Below are 19,914 nucleotides of genomic sequence, written 5' to 3'. Positions count from 1 at the left end.
GGTCTCCTATAAATATGTGTTTCTGAGGTATCATTCTAAAGCTCAGCTAAAAGAATGTCTGGCAACTTGAGCCATTACTTGTTCATATACATTTATACATGCATTTGTATTTATGTATGTTTGGAATATTTTTACTTTCAATCAGTGATACATCAACGTTTTCTTTTTACATATGCACACCAGCTGACAATTTTATATATAATATTCATTTATCCTTGAAATTTGGTATACTAAAAATAAGTAGATTTAATCAAATTCTCATCTACCTATTTCTAAATCAGTTAGTTTTTAAATGTTTACCAGCTGGAGTTGCCTATTTGTTTATAGCATTTCTTCTACAAATTACCATAACAAGGATTTACTAGTTAATGCTAAAATAATGAGGATTTTCAAGATACAGATAAACGAGAGTAAAGCAGTTAAAATTTCTTTATGACTTAAGATCAGCAGCACTACTTAAATTGAAGAACTTTAATGTTTCAAGAGTGTTATGTTTAGGGTCCTTCCATTGATGGCAGTTAGCAGTAGTCTTTACACTACAGTTACCTTCCTGAGGTAATATAGGAATCTGTTTCTGCTGTTATTGTAGACTGCCTTATATTCATGGGAAGGAGGAGTGACAGGTAGCAAAAAAACAGAGGGACATATATTCAACTCTAGTTCCTTAATTTATTGGCATAAATTTTTTATGTTGGTTTTAAGGTGTAAGTCACCTATTTAGAGTGTCATGTTTTAAGATTTCATTTTGCAAATATGAAAGTCCTCTAAGAATTGGAATGCTTGGATTGTTAAAAGTATCCACTGAAAATAAATTAATTTCTTAAATAATTAAATTGGGATGACTAAAATATTTAACGAGGGCCAGGCGTGGTGGCTCATGCCTGTAATTCCAGCATTTTGGGAGGCCTAGGCAGGTGGATCACTTGACAGGGGTTCAAGACCAGCCTGGCCAACATGGGGAAATCTTGTCTCTACTAAAAATACAAAAACTAGCTGGGCCATGGTGGCGCATGCCTGTAATCCCAGCTACTCAGGAGGCTGAGGCAGGAGAATCACTTGAACCCAGGAGGCAGAGATTGCAGTGAGCTGAGATTGTGCCACTGTACTCCAGCCTGGGTGACAGAGTGAGACTCTGTCTCAAAAAAAAAGAAATAATAAAATAACAAAACTTTTTATAGACCAAGCCTTCAATTTTTGTATATTTAAAAATGAGTTGATGTTTTATATAACAGTTGTATGTATTCTTTATGTAGTTGATAGTGATGTACTTCCTTTTGTGTGTTGCTTAGCCGAATATGTGGGAGTCCATGTCCTGCAGTGTGGCCTGATGTAATCAAACTACCATATTTCAACACCATGAAACCAAAGAAGCAATATCGTCGAAAGTTAAGAGAAGAATTTGTTTTGTAAGAAGGGGATGTGTAAACATCCTTATTGCATGAATGTTTTAATTCTAGTGAATTATAAATGTTAGTCCATTCTCTAGTGATCTGAGGTAAACCTATAATTCTTCTAGGGCATTTAATTTTGAGTTCTGTTTGCTACATGCAGATTACCATTTTACCATTATTATGGAATCAGTGATTTGAGATTGTGTGTTTGATTTGGTGCTTACATGAAAGAACTTTAATATCATTTAAATGTTACTGGAACAGCTTTCAAGTTACTTGAGCTCAAGTTTTCATTTTGCTTTAGAAAAAACTATACTGTTCAGTTCTTAATTTGTATAATAACAGCAAATTGCCCATGGAGTAACAATATATACTATTGTTTAGAAAGTGGTTACAAAAATTATGTAAAAATAATGAAATATTTATTCAAAGGAAAATTCGGATTTATTGAAGTAAAGTATTATGCACATATTAAAACGTTAGTATTTACAATTATTTTTAAATTATCTTAGTTTTAGTTTTAAAATTTAATTAAAAATAATTTAAGCTCCTAAAGAAACATAGACTTGTGTCTAAAGAACACATCTGAGTTTTGTAATCCTCTCATGCTAGTATTCCTGCAGCTGCACTGGACTTATTTGATTACATGCTCGCCTTGGATCCTAGTAAGCGCTGCACTGCTGAACAGGCTCTTCAGTGCGAGTTCCTCCGAGATGTGGAACCCTCAAAAATGCCTCCACCAGAGTAAGTGACTTTTTATCCTATTATTATTATATATTAGTATTATATTTATTATATTAAAACACAGTTTTAATAACATTTATATATGATGATAAGATATTTCATGCCTGGTTATGAGAAAAGAAATATAATAAAGGAAAGATAAAACAGCAGTAATACACATAATTTGCACATCTGGGATAGAGATGCTTGCTTAATGTTTACCCATAGGGCTAGCAAAAATAGCTGCCTTCTAGCTAATTTTAGGTTTGATTGACCTCAAGATTTAATAATATATTTCAACTCTAAGAAAATATTACTGCTGCCGGGCGTGGTGGCTCATGCCAGTAATCCCAGCACTTTGGGAGGCCGAGGCAGGCGGATCATGAGGTCAGGAGTTTGAGACCAGCCTGGCCAACATGGCAAAACCCTGTCTCTACTAAAAATACAAAAATTAGCCAGACGTGGTGGCAGGTGCCTGTAATCCCAGCTACTTGGGAGGCTGAGGCAGGAGAATCGCTTGAACCCGGGAGGCGGAGGTTGCAGTGAGCCAAGATCGTGGCATTGCGCTCCAGCCTGGGTGACAAGAGCAAGACTCCATCTCAAAAAAAAAAAAAAAAAGAAAATATTACTGCTGTTGCTATTCTAATACTACTTCTACTAAATACTTAACACTACTACTGGTACTGCTATAGCTATAATTTTGAGTGCCATGCTAAGCATTTTTCATTTATTACATTAATCTTTATAACCTTATAAGGTAGGTATTAGTATTATTATCATCACCACTTTACAGAGGAGGAAGCAGGCTCAGAGAGGTTAAGAAACTTGCCCAAGAATATAAATCTAGTAAAGGGTACAGCCAGCTCTCAAATTCACATTAGTCCAATAAGTAAGAGAGGTTCTGAAAATACTTTATAGCATAGTATACAATATAAATTGCTTATCATTGAATGAAAGAATATTAGTATCAGAAGCCTGTATAGAAAGAATTATTGTCTGATGGGGGAAATATACAGAGTTTGGGAGTCAAAATAGCTGGCTTCTCTTGAACCTGTACCTTCAAATGGCTCCTGTTATTTCTCTAGAATTGATTTGGGGAGTGGAGGGAAGGAAAAACAGTTCATTTGCATTCCTTGACAGGATCTAGAAACCTTGTAGGTATTTTCTTAGTAATTTTTTTTTTTTTTTTGTCTTGAGACAAATTCTCACTCTGTCTCCCAGGCTGGGGTGCAGTGGCACGATCTCAGCTTACTGCAACCTCTGCCTCTCAGGTTCAAGTGATTCTCCTGCCTCAGCCTCCCGAGTAGCTGGGATTACAGGCATGCACCACCACATCTGGCTAATTTTTGTATTTTTAGTAGAGATGGGGTTTCACCATGTTGGCCAGGCTGATCTCGAACTCCTGACCTCAGGTGATCCACCCACCTTGGCCTCCTAAACTGCTAGGATTACAGATGTGAGCCACCACACCCAGCCTTTTCTTAATAATTTTTAAAATGATAAGGAGCATCATTAAAAGCAAGCCTATTATCTATAATAATAATATGTTTCCATGTAATAAAAATAGCATATTTTAAATGAACAGACATGGGCTCTGGAGTTCAAATCCTGGTTCTTCTACTTACCAGTTAGATAGTGCTTATTATATTTCTATGAGGCTGTCATATTCAGCTTCAGTAAGCTTTTATTGAGCAGTACATGGTTGGCCTTTATGGGATGATTTGAGAGCCAAAAAGGATCTATTATCTGACATCATGAGGGACCTGAATTTTTCACTGTTGAATTAATTGTTTCATGTTTGCTTTTTTCTTAGTGTATCTCAGTAATCTTAAAACTTGGGCTCAGTACCCCTTCAAATAACATTTTTTAAACTTCTGATTTGGAAAAATTTCAACTCTACAGAAAAATAGGAAGAATAGTACAAAGAGTATTCATGCATATCCTTTATCTAGATTCAACAGTTACTAATAGATGGACACATTTGCTTTATCACTCTCTACCTTCTTCCTGAACTAGTTGGATATCATGTTGTGGAGGTGACACTTATAAATATGTAATCATATCTGTAAGAACTAGGACTTTATTCTACATGCATACCATATAAAGCATATGAAATTTAACATGAGAATATTTAATGGTCAATCAATATTCAGATTTCCCCAGTTGACCCAATAATTTCCTTTATAGGCTTTTTTTTTTAAGATAAAGAATTTTTCAAAGGTCAGCATTCTATTTATTTGTTATGTCCTTTTCATCTTTAATCACTCCCTAGGGAAGAGATCTTCTGACATTTAACATTTTTTAAAATTCCAAGCTAGCTGTTTGGTAAAATATTTCACAATTTGTATTTGATTGCTTTCTTTTTATCAGAATTAGATTAAGAGTTTGGGGGGCAAGAATATAATGTTGGTGGTGATCCTGCTCTGTGATAATTATGTTCAAGAGAACATAATGTTACTTTGTACCATTATTATTGGTAATGATAACTTTGACCAAGAGATGTAACCACTGTACTTAAAAATGTCAGCATAGTAAATGCTGACATTTTTAAGTAGAGCAGTTACATCACTCTTGTAAATATATCAAGTGGAAAGCAACTATCATAGCATTTTGATATCCACCACCAATAGTCATTTAGAAAATGTTGAGCAGTTGTACATTGTTCCATTTTCATCTTGAACTTATGTTACTCCTGTAGGCTTTTATTCTAATGTAAAATATTTATGCTAGAAAGTATTTTATTGATTACTGTATTATATATTTTAAAAAACAAATATATGTATGTAAATGGAAATTAAATTTCACATTTCCTGTGACTAAAAGCTCTCTTCTTGATTAAATTGTCATTGCAAATATCAGTAATGAATATTTCCTTATTTATTTATTATTTATTGACAGAGTTTTACTCTTGTTGCCTCAGCCTGCCGAGTACCTGGGATTACAGGCATGCACTACCACGCCCGGCTAATTTTGTATTTTTAGTAGAGGCAGGGTTTCTCCATGTTGGTCAGGCTGGTCTTGAACTCCGGACCTCAGGTGATCCACCCTTCTTGGCCTCCCAAAGTGTTGGGATTATAGGCGTGAGCCACCGCGCCTAGCCCGAGTATTTCCATTTTAAATAAAGAAAAAATTAGTAAATTTTGTTGGAAGTACAACCTAATGAAAGAGAGGGCTGAGATTTTTTTCCCAAGTAGTTTGCATATCTGTTGATTAATATTGCTTATTCTAGAATGAGACATATTTCCATATGAATTCCAATTTTATTTTTTAGTTTTATAAGTATGCTTGTAAATTAGCATTTGAGAATGTAAGGAGTTTTGTCATAGTTATATCACTGAGTCCTTGGAACTCCTTCGACGTTATGTGTGAAAAGTCTTTCATCAAAAATGATTTTAGACTGGGCGCAGTGGCTCACGCCTGTAATCCCAGCACTTTGGGAGGCCGAGGCAGGTGGATCACAAGGTCAGGAGTTCAAGACCAACCTGGCCAGGATGGTGAAACCCTGTCTCTACTAAAAATACAAAAATTAGCTGGGTGTGGTGGTGGGTGCCTGTCATCCCAGCTACTCGGGAGGTGGAGGTTGCAGTGAGCCAAGATGGCACCACTGCTCTCCAGTCTGGGCGACAGAGTGAGACTCCATCTCCAAAAAAAAAAAAAAGATTTAAAGGACGGGCACAATGGCTCATGCCTGTAATCTCAGCACTTCAGGAGGCCGAGGCAGCAGGATCACTTGATGCCAGGAGTTTGAGATCAACCTGGCCGACATGGCGAAACCCTAGCTGTACTAAAAATACAAAAATTAGCTGGGCATGGTGGCATGTGCCTGTAATCCCAGCTACTCAGAAGGCTGAGGCAGGGGAGTCACTTGAGCCTGGGAGGTGGAGATTGCAGTAAGCCAAGATCTTGCCACTGCACTCCAGCCTGGGTGACAGCAGACTTGAGAGGCCAAGGGGGTGGATCCCTTGGGCCCAAATTGAGACCAATCTGGGCAACATGGTAAATCTACTCTACTAAAATACAAAAAAATGCCTGTAATCCCAGCTACTCCAGAGGCTGAGGCATGAGAATCGCTTGAGCTTGGGAAATGGAGGCTGCAGTGAGCCGAAATCGCACCACTGCGCTCCAGCTTGGGCAACAGAGCGAGACTCTGTCTCCAAAAAAAAAGATTCTAATGACCTTCCAGGTGTTAAGATTCTTTCTCCTTCAGTTTTTTGGATAGTAAAGAATTGGAGGCTGGGCATGGTGACTCATGCCTGTAATCCCAGCACTTTGGGAACCAAGGCAGGAGGATTGCTTGAGGCCAGGAGTTTGAGACCTACCTGGGTAACATAAGGAGACCCTGTCTTTACCAAAAAAAAAAGATGAGGAATTAGAGATCACATGATCTAAAGAAGGATTTCTTATCTAGTAATTATTTGCCTTTGCAGTTGTCTTACCAATGCTTATGAAATGACATTTTCTAGTACTTGTTACTTTTTCTTTTCACAGCACGTTTAATCCAGTATACCTAGAAAAGATTAGGAAATCAGCATGTAATATCAGTGCTACTTTGCCAATCCATTTTTAAAATTGTTTCTTAATTATGTTTTTTAAGTATTTTGCCAAAACCTTGGAACTGTAGGTTTATCCCACTCAATTTATGGGAAATGCCTACCTTATAATCTAAACTATCCTTATTGTAAAGCAAATCACCTAAATCAGACTTAATTTTATCAGAACATATCTGACTGCATTTTTTCATTAAAAACAAATATGTTAAAAACACATTCGAGGAACATTCTGTAAGCTATCTGTAACAAATTATGGAATGAATCCTGTTGGATACATTACTAAAGCAGTCAAGTAAAGATTATCAGATTGATCCAGTATTTAAATAAAAACATTTTATAAACAATATAATACAATATCTCTCACTATTTTGCAATATGATGTAATGAGTAGTTAAAATTATACATTACTTATGAGGTAAGGACTATGAAGAAATACATGGTATTCCTTTAGAAAGTTGGAAGGTGTATCAAACTCTTTTGATCAACTTTTTAGGAATAATCAAATGAGAGAATGGGGTATTTAAAAATCGGAAATAGGCCAGGCACAGTGGCAGTGGCTCATGCCTATAATTCCAGCACTTTGGGAAGCCGAGGCAGACAGATCACTTGAGGCCAGGAGTTCAAGACCAGCCTGGCCAACATGGTGAAACTCTGTCTCTAGTAAAAATACAAAAATTAGGCCGGGCGCAGTGGCTCATACCTGTAATCCCAGCACTTTGGGAGGCCGAGGCGGGCAGATCACGAGATCGAGACCATCCTGGCCAACATGGTGAAACCCCATCTCTACTAAAAATACAAAATTAGCAGGGTATGGTGGCACATGCCTGTAATCCCAACTACTTGAGAGGCTGAGGTACAAGAATTGCTTGAACCCGGGAGGCAGAGGTTGCAATGAGCTGAGATCACACAATTGCACTCCACCCTGGGTGACAAGAGTGAAACTGTCTCAAAAACAAACAAAAAAGTTAGAAATAACTCCATTAATTGTATTAGATGCCCTGTCAAATGTAAAGTATATATAGCTAGAAAGTGAATTAGACTAGCTGCCAGCCTGTAAGCTTTAACAGCAAGTAAAAAGCTTTAAGCCATTTATAAGACAAAATATCAGTTGCCATTAGAATAAATATTGCCCAATAATGATTTGATGGAAATAGTTGTAAACTATTAATTAAATGATCAGCGATATCAAACATGAATTAATACATTGCCTACTTTGTAAGAGGCACTGCTGAAGAGCTTGCACATGTTAACATACAGTACTACCCCGTGAGGTAGATAGTATTGTTAATCCCATTTTTAAAGACAAGGAAAATGAGGCACAGAGGTCCAGTTATTTGCCTAAGACACATCAAGTAAGTGACTGAGCTGGCATTTGAACCTTCAAGAAAGCAAATAAAAGTTTGGTTATCTGGAAAACATTCCTGATCCATCTGAAAGTGTCGGCATCAGTAACCTGTACTATTTTAGCTATTTCTTGGGTAAAGTTTATCTTTCCTAGAGATGAGTGTTAAGATCATCCATAAAGAATCTCTTACTTTTAAGGGGGCCAGGTACGGTAGCTCATGCCTGTAATCCCAGCACTTTGGGAGGCCAAGGCTGGCAGATCACCTGAGGTCAGGAGTTCGAGACCAGCCTGGTCAACATGGGGAAATCCCATCTCTACTAAAAATACAAAAATTAGCCAGGCATGGTGGCGTGTGCCTGTAATTCCAGCTACTGGGGAGGCTGAGGCAGGAGAATTGCTTGAACCTGGGAGGCGAAGGTTGCAGTGAGCCGGGATAGCACCACTGCACTCCAGCCTGGGTGACAGAGCAAGAGAGCAAGATTCCATCTCAAAAAAAAAAGGAAAGAAAATAATCTCTTACTTTTAAATTGTGGGAGGGAACAAAAGCCCTTTTTAATGGATTACTTTGCTTTGCTCTCATGGGGCTGTCCTTCAAGAGCAGTGCATTCCCTGAGCTTCAGGATAGAAAGGTGGAATCACTCCAGTTACCCCACTCTGCAGTACTACAGTATATCTGAATTTAAGGTATCCCAACAGAGACTGAGGCCCACATCATATCATACACACACTTAGAAAGGAAATTCTTTGGCGGGTTTATAATGCCTGAAAGCTTCCCAATATCGATATTTCAAATTGTCCCTTTGTTTGTTACTCCAGGAGGTTTTTACACGCTGAGGCAATGCATCATAGTAAGATGGCTGAGAGGTATGCCTTTGTTTTGTTTTTGGACCTCAGGTGCATAGACTTGGTTTAATCATAATCCTTGTGTTACTCATCATTGGTCCATGCATGGCTCTCTTTTATTTATTTTAGTTACTTTAGTTATTTTAAATAAGCAGCCATGAACCTACCAGACAAAAGCTAAAATGCTGAAAATAACATACTTTAATCATATTACCCCTACCCCCACCAACCTATCCCCTTGCCTTCCTCCACCTGAGGTAACCATCATCCCTGTTTTCTTTTGTATATACTTTTTGTTGCCATCTATATGTACTCATAAAAGGTTATATTTTAAAATTTTAATTGTTAATTTTATAAAAGCACGTCATGCTGTTTGTAATATTTTGGGAATGACTTTTTAAACTAATATTGCTAAGATTCAACCATATTATTGCATCTGCCTTTATTTTATAACATGAGTAACTGTGAAAGAGGAGATGTAAAAGAAGAACTTGCTTAAACAAGCAGGCCATCCTCAAAGCTCAGTCTTAGGAAAGCAGACATATGGATATGGAAATTCCTTTAAAAAAATTCCAGGTGTACTCTCTTGGAGAGTCTTCATGTACCTCCTAGAGGTAAACAGATCCAGGTTGAGGACTATAGGTATATATTACCAGGTGGGGTTGCTTAAGGGAATTTGTAGATATTCTGGGCAAGTTTATTCACCTTTCTAAGCCTCAAGTTTCTCATCTTTAAAATAGATATAACAGTAACGTTCCATTAAATACTTTATTAGGGTAAGAAGAAAGCATTTATAAACCAAATATTTGTGTCTTTAAGCAAAAGTTATTCTCTAGTGTTATCAGTTGGATGAAGTTACTTTAAGATAGAATTGACTAGTTGGGCAGTTTGGGTAGTTGTTATTCACAACTCTGTTGATAAATGAGCCACTCTATGCTAGTATTACCTATTTTGAAAACTCGTCTATAGCATCAGTTTAATTCTAGAGCATTTGGATAGGCAAGCAAGTTAGTAAAAAGTAAGCTTTTACTGTAAAGTTCTTCACAAATGTTATATTCTAGCCTTACTCTTTTTTTTTTTTTTTTTTGAAATAGGGTCTGGCTTTGTCACCCAGGCCGGAGTGCAGTGGCATGATCTTGGCTCTCTGCAGCCTCTGCCTCCCGGGCTGAAGCCATCCTCCCACCTCACCATCCCAAGTAGCTGGGACTACAGACACGTGCCACCACGACTGGCTAATTTTTTTGTAGAGACAGGGTTTCACCATGTTGCCCACGCTGGTGAACTCCTGAGCTCAAGTGATCCACCACCCACCTTAGCCTCCCAAACTGCCGGGATTACAGGCATGAGCCACTGCGCCTGGCCCTTTACTACTTTTTTATCCCATATCTGGTTTCTGCAAATGGCATGTTTTTCTTTTTTGTGTGACAAGGCCTGGCTCTGTTGCCTAGGCTGGAGTGCATTTACATGATCTCAGCTCACTGCAACCACCACCACCTGGGCTCAAGCTATTCTTCCACTTCAGCCTCCCAAGTAGCTGGGACTGCAGGTGCACAACACCATGCCCAACTAATTTTTGTATTTTTGGCAAAGACGGGGTTTTGCCATGTTGCCCAGGCTGGTCTTGAACTCCTGGGCTCAAGCAATCCTCCCGTCTTGGCCTCCCTAAGCACTGGGATTATAGGTGTGAGCCACTGTGCCTGGTTGGAAATGGCATATTTTTCTGCCTTCTTTTTCATGTCTTATTCAGTGTTATGATGTACTATCATAAGAACTGACTTTGAAAGGTTGCACCAACAGCAATAGTGGTTTTTTTTTTTTTTTTTGAACGGAGTCTTGCTTGTCACTCAGGCTGGAGTACAGTGGCACAATCTTGGCTCACTGCAACCTCCACCTTCTGGGTTCAAGCAATTCTCCTGCCTCAGACTCCTGAGTAGCTGGGATTACAGGTGCCTGCCACCATGCCTGGCTAATTTTTGTATTTTTAGTAGAGACGGGGTTTTGCCATGTTGGCCAGGCTGATCTCGAACTCCTGACCTCAGATGATCCACCTGTGTCGGCCTCCCAAAGTGCTGGGATTACAGGCATGCCCGGCATAGTAGCCTATTTTTATGAATATATATTCTTCCTTCATAATTTTGATAAATGATTATTTATTGATTATTCAAAAGCCAAAGAAAAATAGCTTATCTGTAAAGACAAAGCAAGCCCTGAAGGAAGTGGGACAATAAGGATGATTTTTATTGGAAGAGTTTTACAGAGCCATTCTATGAAGTCTTCAAGAACTATTTGGGGTGGGGGCATAACTTTGGTGCTACGTAGTAACTGTAGCATTTTTTGTTAAGAAATCCCATTTACAATTTAATTCCTTTTTTTTTTTTTTCAGTCTTCCTTTATGGCAAGATTGTCATGAGTTATGGAGTAAAAAGCGAAGAAGACAGAAGCAGATGGGCATGACTGATGACGTTTCCACAATTAAAGCCCCCAGGAAGGACTTGTCTCTGGGCTTGGATGACAGCAGAACCAACACACCCCAGGGTGTGCTGCCATCTTCACAGCTGAAATCTCAGGGCAACTCAAATGTGGCACCTGGTCAGTAATGCTTCCATGGGTTGGTTTTCTTCACATTGTTTTGCAGTTAATGCTGATCATATTGCTGTAGTGTTAAAGCATCTTGTGGCTAACAATGAAAATTAACATTTATTCACTAAACTAGACATTTCTTTGTGCCAGTACAGAAGTTTCATTGCTATTGGCACCACAATTTTAAGTAATCTTAAGGTAACTTATAAAGAAGCATCAAATTTACCTGACTGGCAAGCCCTCGGATTTCTGTATTTCCTTTTTACTCTTAGTGCAGGAGTCAGTAGGTCTTTTACTGACACTGCTCTCAGTGAGGCTCAGCATTCAATGTCTATAGATGCTTAAGCAGTAGGAAGAAAGGTATAAGAAGACAGCCAAACATCATAATGAGAGCTCTTTCAAACGATTTATAGCGTCCTCATGTCACTCCTAATGTTATAATTTCTGTGGTTATATTAAAGAGTCTTAAAGATTGGGGCCAGGCATGCTGGCTCACGCCTGTAATCCTAGCACTTTGGTAGGCCGAGGTGGCTGGATCACCTGAGATCAGGAGTTCGAGACCAGCCTGGCCAACATCGCGAAACCCCGTCTCTATTAAAAATACAAAAATTAGCTAGGTGTGGTGGCACACACCTGTAATCCCAGCTACTTGGATGCTGAGGAAGAAGAATCGCTTGAACCTGGGAGGTGGAGGTTGCAGTGAGCCGGGATTGCACCACTGCACTCCAGCCTGCACGACAGGAGTGAGACTCCTTCTCAAAATATATGTGTGTGAGTGTGTGTGTGTGTGTGTGTGTGTGTGTATCCGATATTTGTGCCCAAAATAACTTAAAATATGAGAAGGGAAGGCCAGGCATGGTGGCTCACGTCTGTAATCCCAGCTCTTTGGGAGGCCACGATGGGCAGACCACTTGAGCCCATGAGTTCGAGACCAGCCTAGATAACTTCCTGAAACTCTGTCTCTACTAAAAATACAAAAAAAAGTTAGCCACTGTGGCCTGGATGATAAAGTGAGACCCTGTCTTAAAAAATCAAAAGAGAAAAGAGAAAAATCAGTATTATGATTAAGAAGTGAGAATTCCAGGCTGGGCATGGTGGCTCATGCCTGTAATCCCAGCACTTTGGGAGGCCGAGGTGGGTGGATCACCTGAGGTCAGGAGTTCAAGACCAGCCTGGCCAACACGGCAAAACCCTGTCTCTACTAAAAACAAAATAACTGGCCAGGGGCAGTGGCTCACACCTGTAATCCCAGCACTTTGGGAGGCTGAGGCGGGTGGATCATGAGGTCAGGAGATCGAGACCATCCTGGCTAACATGGTGAAATCCCGTCTCTACTAAAAATACAAAAAATTAGCCGGGCGTGGTGGCAGGCGCCTGTAGTCCCAGCTACTCGGGAGGCTGAGGCAGGAGAATGGCATGAACCCGGGAGGCAGAGCTTGCAGTGAGCCAAGATCGTGCCACTGCACTCCAGCCTGGGCCACAGAGCGAGACTCTGTCTCAAAAAAAAAAAAAAAATTAGCCAGGCATGGTGGCACGTGTAATCCCAGCTCCTAGTGGGGGCTGAGGCAGGAAAATTGCTTGAACCTGGGAGGCAGAGGTTACATATCACGCCACTGCACTCCTGCCTGGGCAACATAGCAAGACTCCGTCTCAAAAAAAAAAAAAAAAAGGAGAATTCTGGTTTTTTGAAAAAAGGATGAATCCTCTGAGTTATTTTCTTCTCCGTCATCAGTAAGTATGCTGAAATAAGAAAACGCCCCTTCAGCAAAAGAGGCACCTCAATTAAAGACCACGTCCCTGAATTCACATGGAGAGACTACCTGTGGTAATAGGGAAATGAAAATAAGGAAAAATGACTTTTGATGTGTAGCAAACGAGCATGCTCACGGGTCATAAGAAGAACTCGGCCGGGCGCGGTGGCTCACACCTGTAATCCCAGCACTTTTTGGGAGGCCGAGGTGGGCGGATCACAAGGTCAGGAGATCGAGACCATCCTGGCTAACACGGTGAAACCCCGTCTCTACTAAAAATACAAAAAATTAGCTGGGCGCAGTGGCGGGCGCCTGTAGTCTCAGCTACTTGGGAGGCTGAGGCAGGAGAATGGCGTGAACCCGGGAGGTGGAGCTTGCAGTGAGCCGAGATCGCGCCTCTGCACTCCAGCCTGGGCGACAGAGCGAGACTCCATCTCAAAAAAAAAAAGAACTTGCAGAAGTATCTCAAAATATATAAAGAGAATATAAAAGCATTAAACACCAGTTTTGCATCATCTTAGAGTTCCTCTTCTATCCGTCTGTCATCCGTGATTATGGGAATTGCTTATCATTGCAGTCTTATAGTTACCATATATGGTATTATATGCATTTGAGCCTTGTCGTTATATGTGATTCAGATAAGTTTGCGTGAGGGAGGACCTGTGTAAATTATCCCAAGTCTAAACTGAAAGTTGGAAAAACAACTGAATCCCTATTACTGGTGATGAGTTAATACTATCGTACGCATATATTAATAATAAGCATATTTCTGTAGGCATTCCTAACTTACCCAAAGTTACAAAAAAAAAAAGGTAATTTGGCCAGGCGCAGTGGCTCACCCCTGTAATCCCAGCACTTTGGGAGGCCAAGGCGGGTGGATCACGAGGTCAGGAGGTCGAGACCATCCTGGCTAACATGGTGAAAACCTCGTCTCTACTAAAAATACAAAAAATTAGCCGGGCAAGGTGGCGGGCGCCTGTGGTCCCAGCTACTCGGGAGGCTGAGGCAGGAGAATGGCATGAACCCCGGGGGGCGGAGCCTGCAGTGAGCCAAGATCACGCCACTGCACTCCAGCCTGGGCGACAGCGAGACTCTGTCTCCAAAAAGGTAATTTGAAGAAAAACACAGGCATTTTATCAGAATCTGCAAAACGTCATAGTTTCAATATAGTGCAAAGATAACCTTAGATTTTGCATAATAAACTTTATTTTAGAGAAAGTACGATGTAGTTAAGAGCTCAGATTATGGAATCAGAATATTGGATTCAGATCTCACCTCTGCCACTTACAGAATATTTGACCTTGGGCAAGTTGCTTGGTCTCTTTCGGTGTCAGTTTCTTCTCAGTAAAAGGAGGCTAACAGTAGAGTCTGCCTTGTAAGGTTGTTGTAAGGAATAAAGGATATTAAATTCTTAGAAGGTATGTGACACTCCCTTAGCTGTCATCATTATCATTATTCATTTCCCATTCACAGTGTGCTGTTTCCTGGTTAAATCCGTAACATGAGTTTTTAGTAGTGGTCTTGATTTTCCTTTTGAAGTTATTTACCCCTAAAGATTTATTCAAAATTGACTGCAGTTCTTTTTATGTACAGGTACATTTTAAATGTACATGATATTTAACTAGACTTGAGGTTTTCTTTTTACAGTATTTCTTAAATACTCTCCCTCAAATATACATTTTCGTATGGTAATACAGAGCCATTTTGGTGTGGGGGTGGGAGGAGCTGTGAATTATGACAGTTCTAATTAATATAATTTTGTCTTTAGTAAAAACAGGCCCTGGACAGCACTTAAACCACAGTGAATTGGCAATTCTACTAAACCTACTACAATCTAAAACAAGTGTTAATATGGCTGATTTTGTCCAAGTGTTGAACATTAAGGTAAACTCTGAGACTCAACAGCAGCTAAATAAAATAAACCTTCCTGCTGGAATTTTGGCAACAGGTGAAAAACAGACAGATCCATCAACACCACAACAGGAGTCTTCGAAACCTTTGGGAGGAATTCAGCCTTCTCAGACCATCCAGCCTAAAGTGGAGACTGATGCTGCCCAGGCGGCTGTGCAGAGTGCATTTGCAGTTCTGTTGACTCAGTTAATAAAGGCTCAACAGTCAAAGCAGAAAGATGTGCTACTAGAAGAGAGGGAAAATGGATCGGGACATGAAGCGTCATTACAACTCAGGCCACCTCCAGAACCTAGCACTCCGGTGTCGGGTAAGTGTGCAGATACCAGACCACTAACATGGCTGCATTACATCGTCTACTCAGTGTTGCTGACTATATATAATGTGTATAGTTCAGTGACATTGCCAAAAGATGTCCTGAAAAATCTCAGGTTACTGGCAATAGGTTGGTTTTTCAGTCTGTTTACTTCCAGGAATGGATTCTTTAACAAATTATCCATGTGAGATATAACTCATTATGAATGGTAAAGATATTTCTAAGGTAAACCTATGGTTAAGAAATAATATTTAACTCCAAATACAAAAGGATGCTTGACTAAGGCATAATTTATGTATACAGTAGCTTTTGTTCCTCAAGCAATGAAGTGTATGTGAATTATGCTGGGTGCAGTGGCTCATACCTGTAATCCCAGCACTATGAGAAGCTGAAGTGGGAAGATTGCCTGAACCCAGGAATTCGATACCTATCTGTGCAACATAGTGAGACCCTGTCTCTAAAAAAATTTTTTTTAATTAACTGGGCGTGGTAGCACATGCCTATGGTTCCAGCTACTTGGAAGGCTGAGGTGGGTGGATCACTTGAGCCTAGGAGGTCAAGGCTGCAGTGAGCTGTCATCACTCCACTGCACTCCAGTCTGGGTGACAGAGCGAGACCGTGTCACAAAAAAAAAAAATTTTTTTTTTTTTTTTAAAGAGAAGCCATATACAGTAAAATTTACCAGTTACCGTAGTACTTGTAAACTTTTTGCTTTTTTCATTTAACATTTTGCCAGAGATGGAACTTCTAATCATCTTTAGGACTACCTACAGGAAACACTGAGTATTTTGAATATTTAGTTTTCCATGGTAACTTTTGACCTTGTTTTTGCTCTGTTTCACTTAGGACAAGATGACCTCATCCAGCATCAAGATATGAGGATCTTGGAGCTAACGCCAGAACCAGACCGGCCTCGAATTCTGCCTCCTGACCAACGACCTCCCGAGCCTCCTGAACCACCACCAGTCACTGAGGAAGATCTAGATTATCGGACAGAAAACCAGCATGTACCCACCACCAGTTCTTCATTAACTGACCCTCATGCTGGAGTGAAGGCAGCCCTGTTACAGCTGCTTGCTCAGCATCAGCCCCAGGATGACCCCAAAAGAGAAGGTGGGATTGATTATCAAGCAGGAGACACTTACGTGTCCACTTCAGACTACAAGGACAACTTTGGATCCTCCTCTTTCTCTTCTGCTCCTTATGTTAGCAATGATGGTCTAGGAAGCAGTTCTGCTCCACCACTAGAACGACGTAGTTTCATTGGAAATTCAGATATTCAGTCTTTGGATAACTACAGTACTGCTTCATCTCATTCTGGTGGTCCACCTCAGCCTTCTGCCTTTTCTGAGTCATTTCCCAGTTCCGTAGCTGGATATGGAGACATTTACCTCAATGCTGGTCCCATGTTGTTTAGTGGAGACAAGGACCATAGATTTGAATATAGCCATGGTCCTATTGCAGTCCTGGCAAACAGCAGTGACCCTTCCACGGGGCCAGAGAGTACTCATCCTTTGCCAGCAAAGATGCACAACTATAACTATGGTGGTAACTTACAGGAAAATCCGAGTGGCCCCAGCCTCATGCATGGACAGACCTGGACTTCTCCTGCCCAAGGACCTGGATATTCACAAGGATACAGGGGACATATTAGCACATCAACTGGCAGAGGCAGAGGCAGAGGGTTACCATACTGAGTATCTGTTTTTCCTCAGGCACATCATTTTTATCTGGAAAGACTTTTCTAGCTGCAGTTTAAGGCAGCAATCCAAGAGACTTGAATAATAATAATTCAACAACAGCTTTATTTTTATGTGGAGAAGGGTCTTGCATACAATAGTTTAAAAAAGACAAAAAAAAACCTTTGCTTAAATTCATGCTGTTCTAAAAACTAGATCTATCGATTGTACATCTTCACAAATTCTAGTTAACAATTTTATTTTGTATTCTTGCAGTTTTAAGTGGATGCTAATTTTAGGGACATAAGCCTTTTATGGCCCTCTTGCAGATCTTCTGAACTATGCACATTTGTGCTTTTTTTGTAAGTTTGGACCAACTTTTATGTAACAAACAGCCCCTTCCCACCTCCAGTTTTACAACAATCAGAAAGGGCACTGATTTATTTGGTATTTTTCTTTTTACAAAGCTACCTTTAGTCAAAGGTCACTGTCAGTCTTTGCACCTGCTTTCAGTGTTATTGTGAAAGGTGTACTTTGTGCTCATTTCAGAAAATAAAACACAACCTTTCTCTTGATGCAAGTTTTATAAAAAATATGGTCAACGTTATTTTTGTTTTGTTTTGCAGATTATCATAGCCTAGCAAAATGCATTTAAATGAAATAGTGGGTTTTATATGAAAACTATGGGTGGGGTGGGGAGGGAAAGTAAGTGCCTTAACAGGTAAGCTTAAGGTCTGAAAAAAATAGTTAACTTTTACCCCCATTTGTCTTTTAAAGGGAATCAATGCATTAAAAAGTCAAGAAACTCAAGTTTTCAGGGGCTGCCTATTCAGTTCCTGTTAGGTCCATTCCCTCTGCCTGTCACACTTTCTCCTTTCCTGCCTGTCCTTGGGCTGTGTTACCTTTCACTACCACCTTCTCTTGATAGGGGAGTGAGAGCAAAGAAAGGGAGTAGAACTGCAATCAGTACATATTGTTTGAGAAGTTCTAAAAAGTTTTGTCATTTAAATGGTTGAAAGTAATAGCTCCAGGGGAATTTTAGAGTACCATTTTCTTTCAGGCTGCCATATTATCCCTGTTTCCATTTGCCATGGATAATTGGAGGGCCATAGTATAGAAGCAAGAGTTAATAACAGAACTTGCATAAATGTGTTAAAGTTCATGGGGGAGGGGTGGCAAATACCATATTTTAAGTTATGCAATTGCCCTTTTAAGAAAGTCAATTCTATTCACTTGTTAACTAGAAACATTGCCTAGATTGAATTTATTGAAGCAAAAAGAAAAGGCAATGAGAGAGAACTTTTATCTTCCTTCCTGTCACCTTCTATAAAGTTGATTATGACTTCTGCCAGACTTAGAGCAACAACTTTAGTTCATTTTAACATTTTTTTTTTTCATGAAGAGCATCAAAGAATGGAGTAGTCCTTACTTAAACTGTAATGGTGTCAAGTCTCACTGTGTGCACACTCTACACATACACACACAATTATAATAATTCTAGAAAGGAACCAAAGGTAAATAACCAGTGTTTCCATTATCACTAAATGGAAAAATTGACTGGAAGTTAGAGTTGTGCCAATTAATCATCTTGTTCATTAACTGTTCTGGTAACTTACCTTTTTTTATTGGAATCTTAAATTGGAACAACTGTTACAGAATGTATATTGCTCCAGTTCTAAAGCCAGTTAACCCTGTGCCCTCTAACTTATGAACCTTCATTTCAAAACAGTATGTGGGAAGCACTGTAGTTTGATAACAGTAAAATTATTTTAAAGAGGATAATTTACCATTTTACTACTATAAAATAAGTTGGTATCAGTTGACCATTTTATTTTTTGATGGACTTTTTTTGTTGGGAGAAAGGAATGGAAGAAAAAAATATTTTGCTTTTATTTGAATATTGATTACTAACAACTTATAAACTACATTGCAGGAAATGAAGAAATATTTTGAAATTAGCAAAATAACAACAGTATTCAGGTATCTGAAATTTTAATATGGTGAGTCTTAGAGCTTTAGACTTTCCTATAAGTGACAATATCTAAGTTATTCTTAATAGTCACACTTGATAATTCTGCTGACCATAAGCAGCTAACCTACAGTTGAAGATATTTATGTGACATGAATAGCCTGTGTTTTAAAAATTAAATATTTTATATAAAATTGAACTGTGTTTGGATAGTTTTTCTAATCAAACATTTCAGTTACATATTTATGTTGGGAGAGTGGCTGGGAGGACAGGGAAATTGTTGCTTTGAAATTGAAAATTTGAACTAGAACCTCTAATATTATCCTAAGACAGCATTGCTTGTGAGACATACCAGTCTTTTATATATCACTTAGAAGAAAAAATGTTGCCGATTAAACCACAATACAATGCTAAGACATCATCAATTGTAAGCTGCATCCCAGATTCAGACATATTATATGAAAATATTTGTCTTATAATTGATGAAATATAGTAAAAAATTTTAATGCTTCCCTCCATAGCATTTAATATTTTAATTCAGTGAATTTGGATTAATAGAACAAAGTTGGGAAATCACTAGTTCTGTAGGTTATAACAGCAGTCATCGCTGAAAATTTGAGTGAAATCTAAAGAACACAAAATATTGCTTAAATTTTTTGGAAAAAAGCAGGTGAGTCAGATTGCAAGTTAAGAAGACAAAAATATAGAAGATTTGACCTGCCAAAGAAGAAAGTATTTATCTTCTCCCACGTGAAATTCCCTTTTGTATTTACTGACACAGTAGGTTTTTCTGCATGCAACTCAGTATGTTTCCCACGTCTTCATTATTTGTTGGAGAGTTGCAAGTCATTTGTGAAAC

The 19,914-nt window shown here is 39.2% G+C and overlaps 1 protein-coding gene across 4 annotated transcripts in view; it reads left to right on the top strand.

The window, feature by feature from the left end:
• Positions 1–19,254, top strand: part of CDK13 (cyclin dependent kinase 13) — a 146,936-nt gene extending 127,682 nt beyond the window's left edge. The window contains exons 10-15 of one of the 4 annotated variants that reach the window (XM_032758271.2): positions 1,290–1,406; positions 2,004–2,135; positions 8,826–8,873; positions 11,236–11,441; positions 15,132–15,401; positions 16,254–19,254. In XM_032758271.2, the coding sequence (XP_032614162.1) occupies positions 1,290–1,406; positions 2,004–2,135; positions 8,826–8,873; positions 11,236–11,441; positions 15,132–15,401; positions 16,254–17,104 (1,624 nt within the window). In that variant the 3' untranslated portion in view covers positions 17,105–19,254. Of the gene's footprint in view, positions 1–1,289; positions 1,407–2,003; positions 2,136–8,825; positions 8,874–11,235; positions 11,442–14,951; positions 15,402–16,253 lie in introns of all 4 variants that reach the window. The other 3 variants (XM_032758269.2, XM_032758272.2, XM_032758270.2) reach the window with 3 other exon arrangements.
• The last annotated feature ends 660 nt before the right edge of the window (positions 19,255–19,914 follow it).

This window comes from Hylobates moloch, unplaced genomic scaffold (assembly GCF_009828535.3).
Source record: "Hylobates moloch isolate HMO894 unplaced genomic scaffold, HMol_V3 SCAFFOLD_1, whole genome shotgun sequence".
NCBI lineage: Eukaryota > Metazoa > Chordata > Mammalia > Primates > Hylobatidae > Hylobates > Hylobates moloch.
This window is presented reverse-complemented; position numbering and strand designations above follow the sequence as displayed.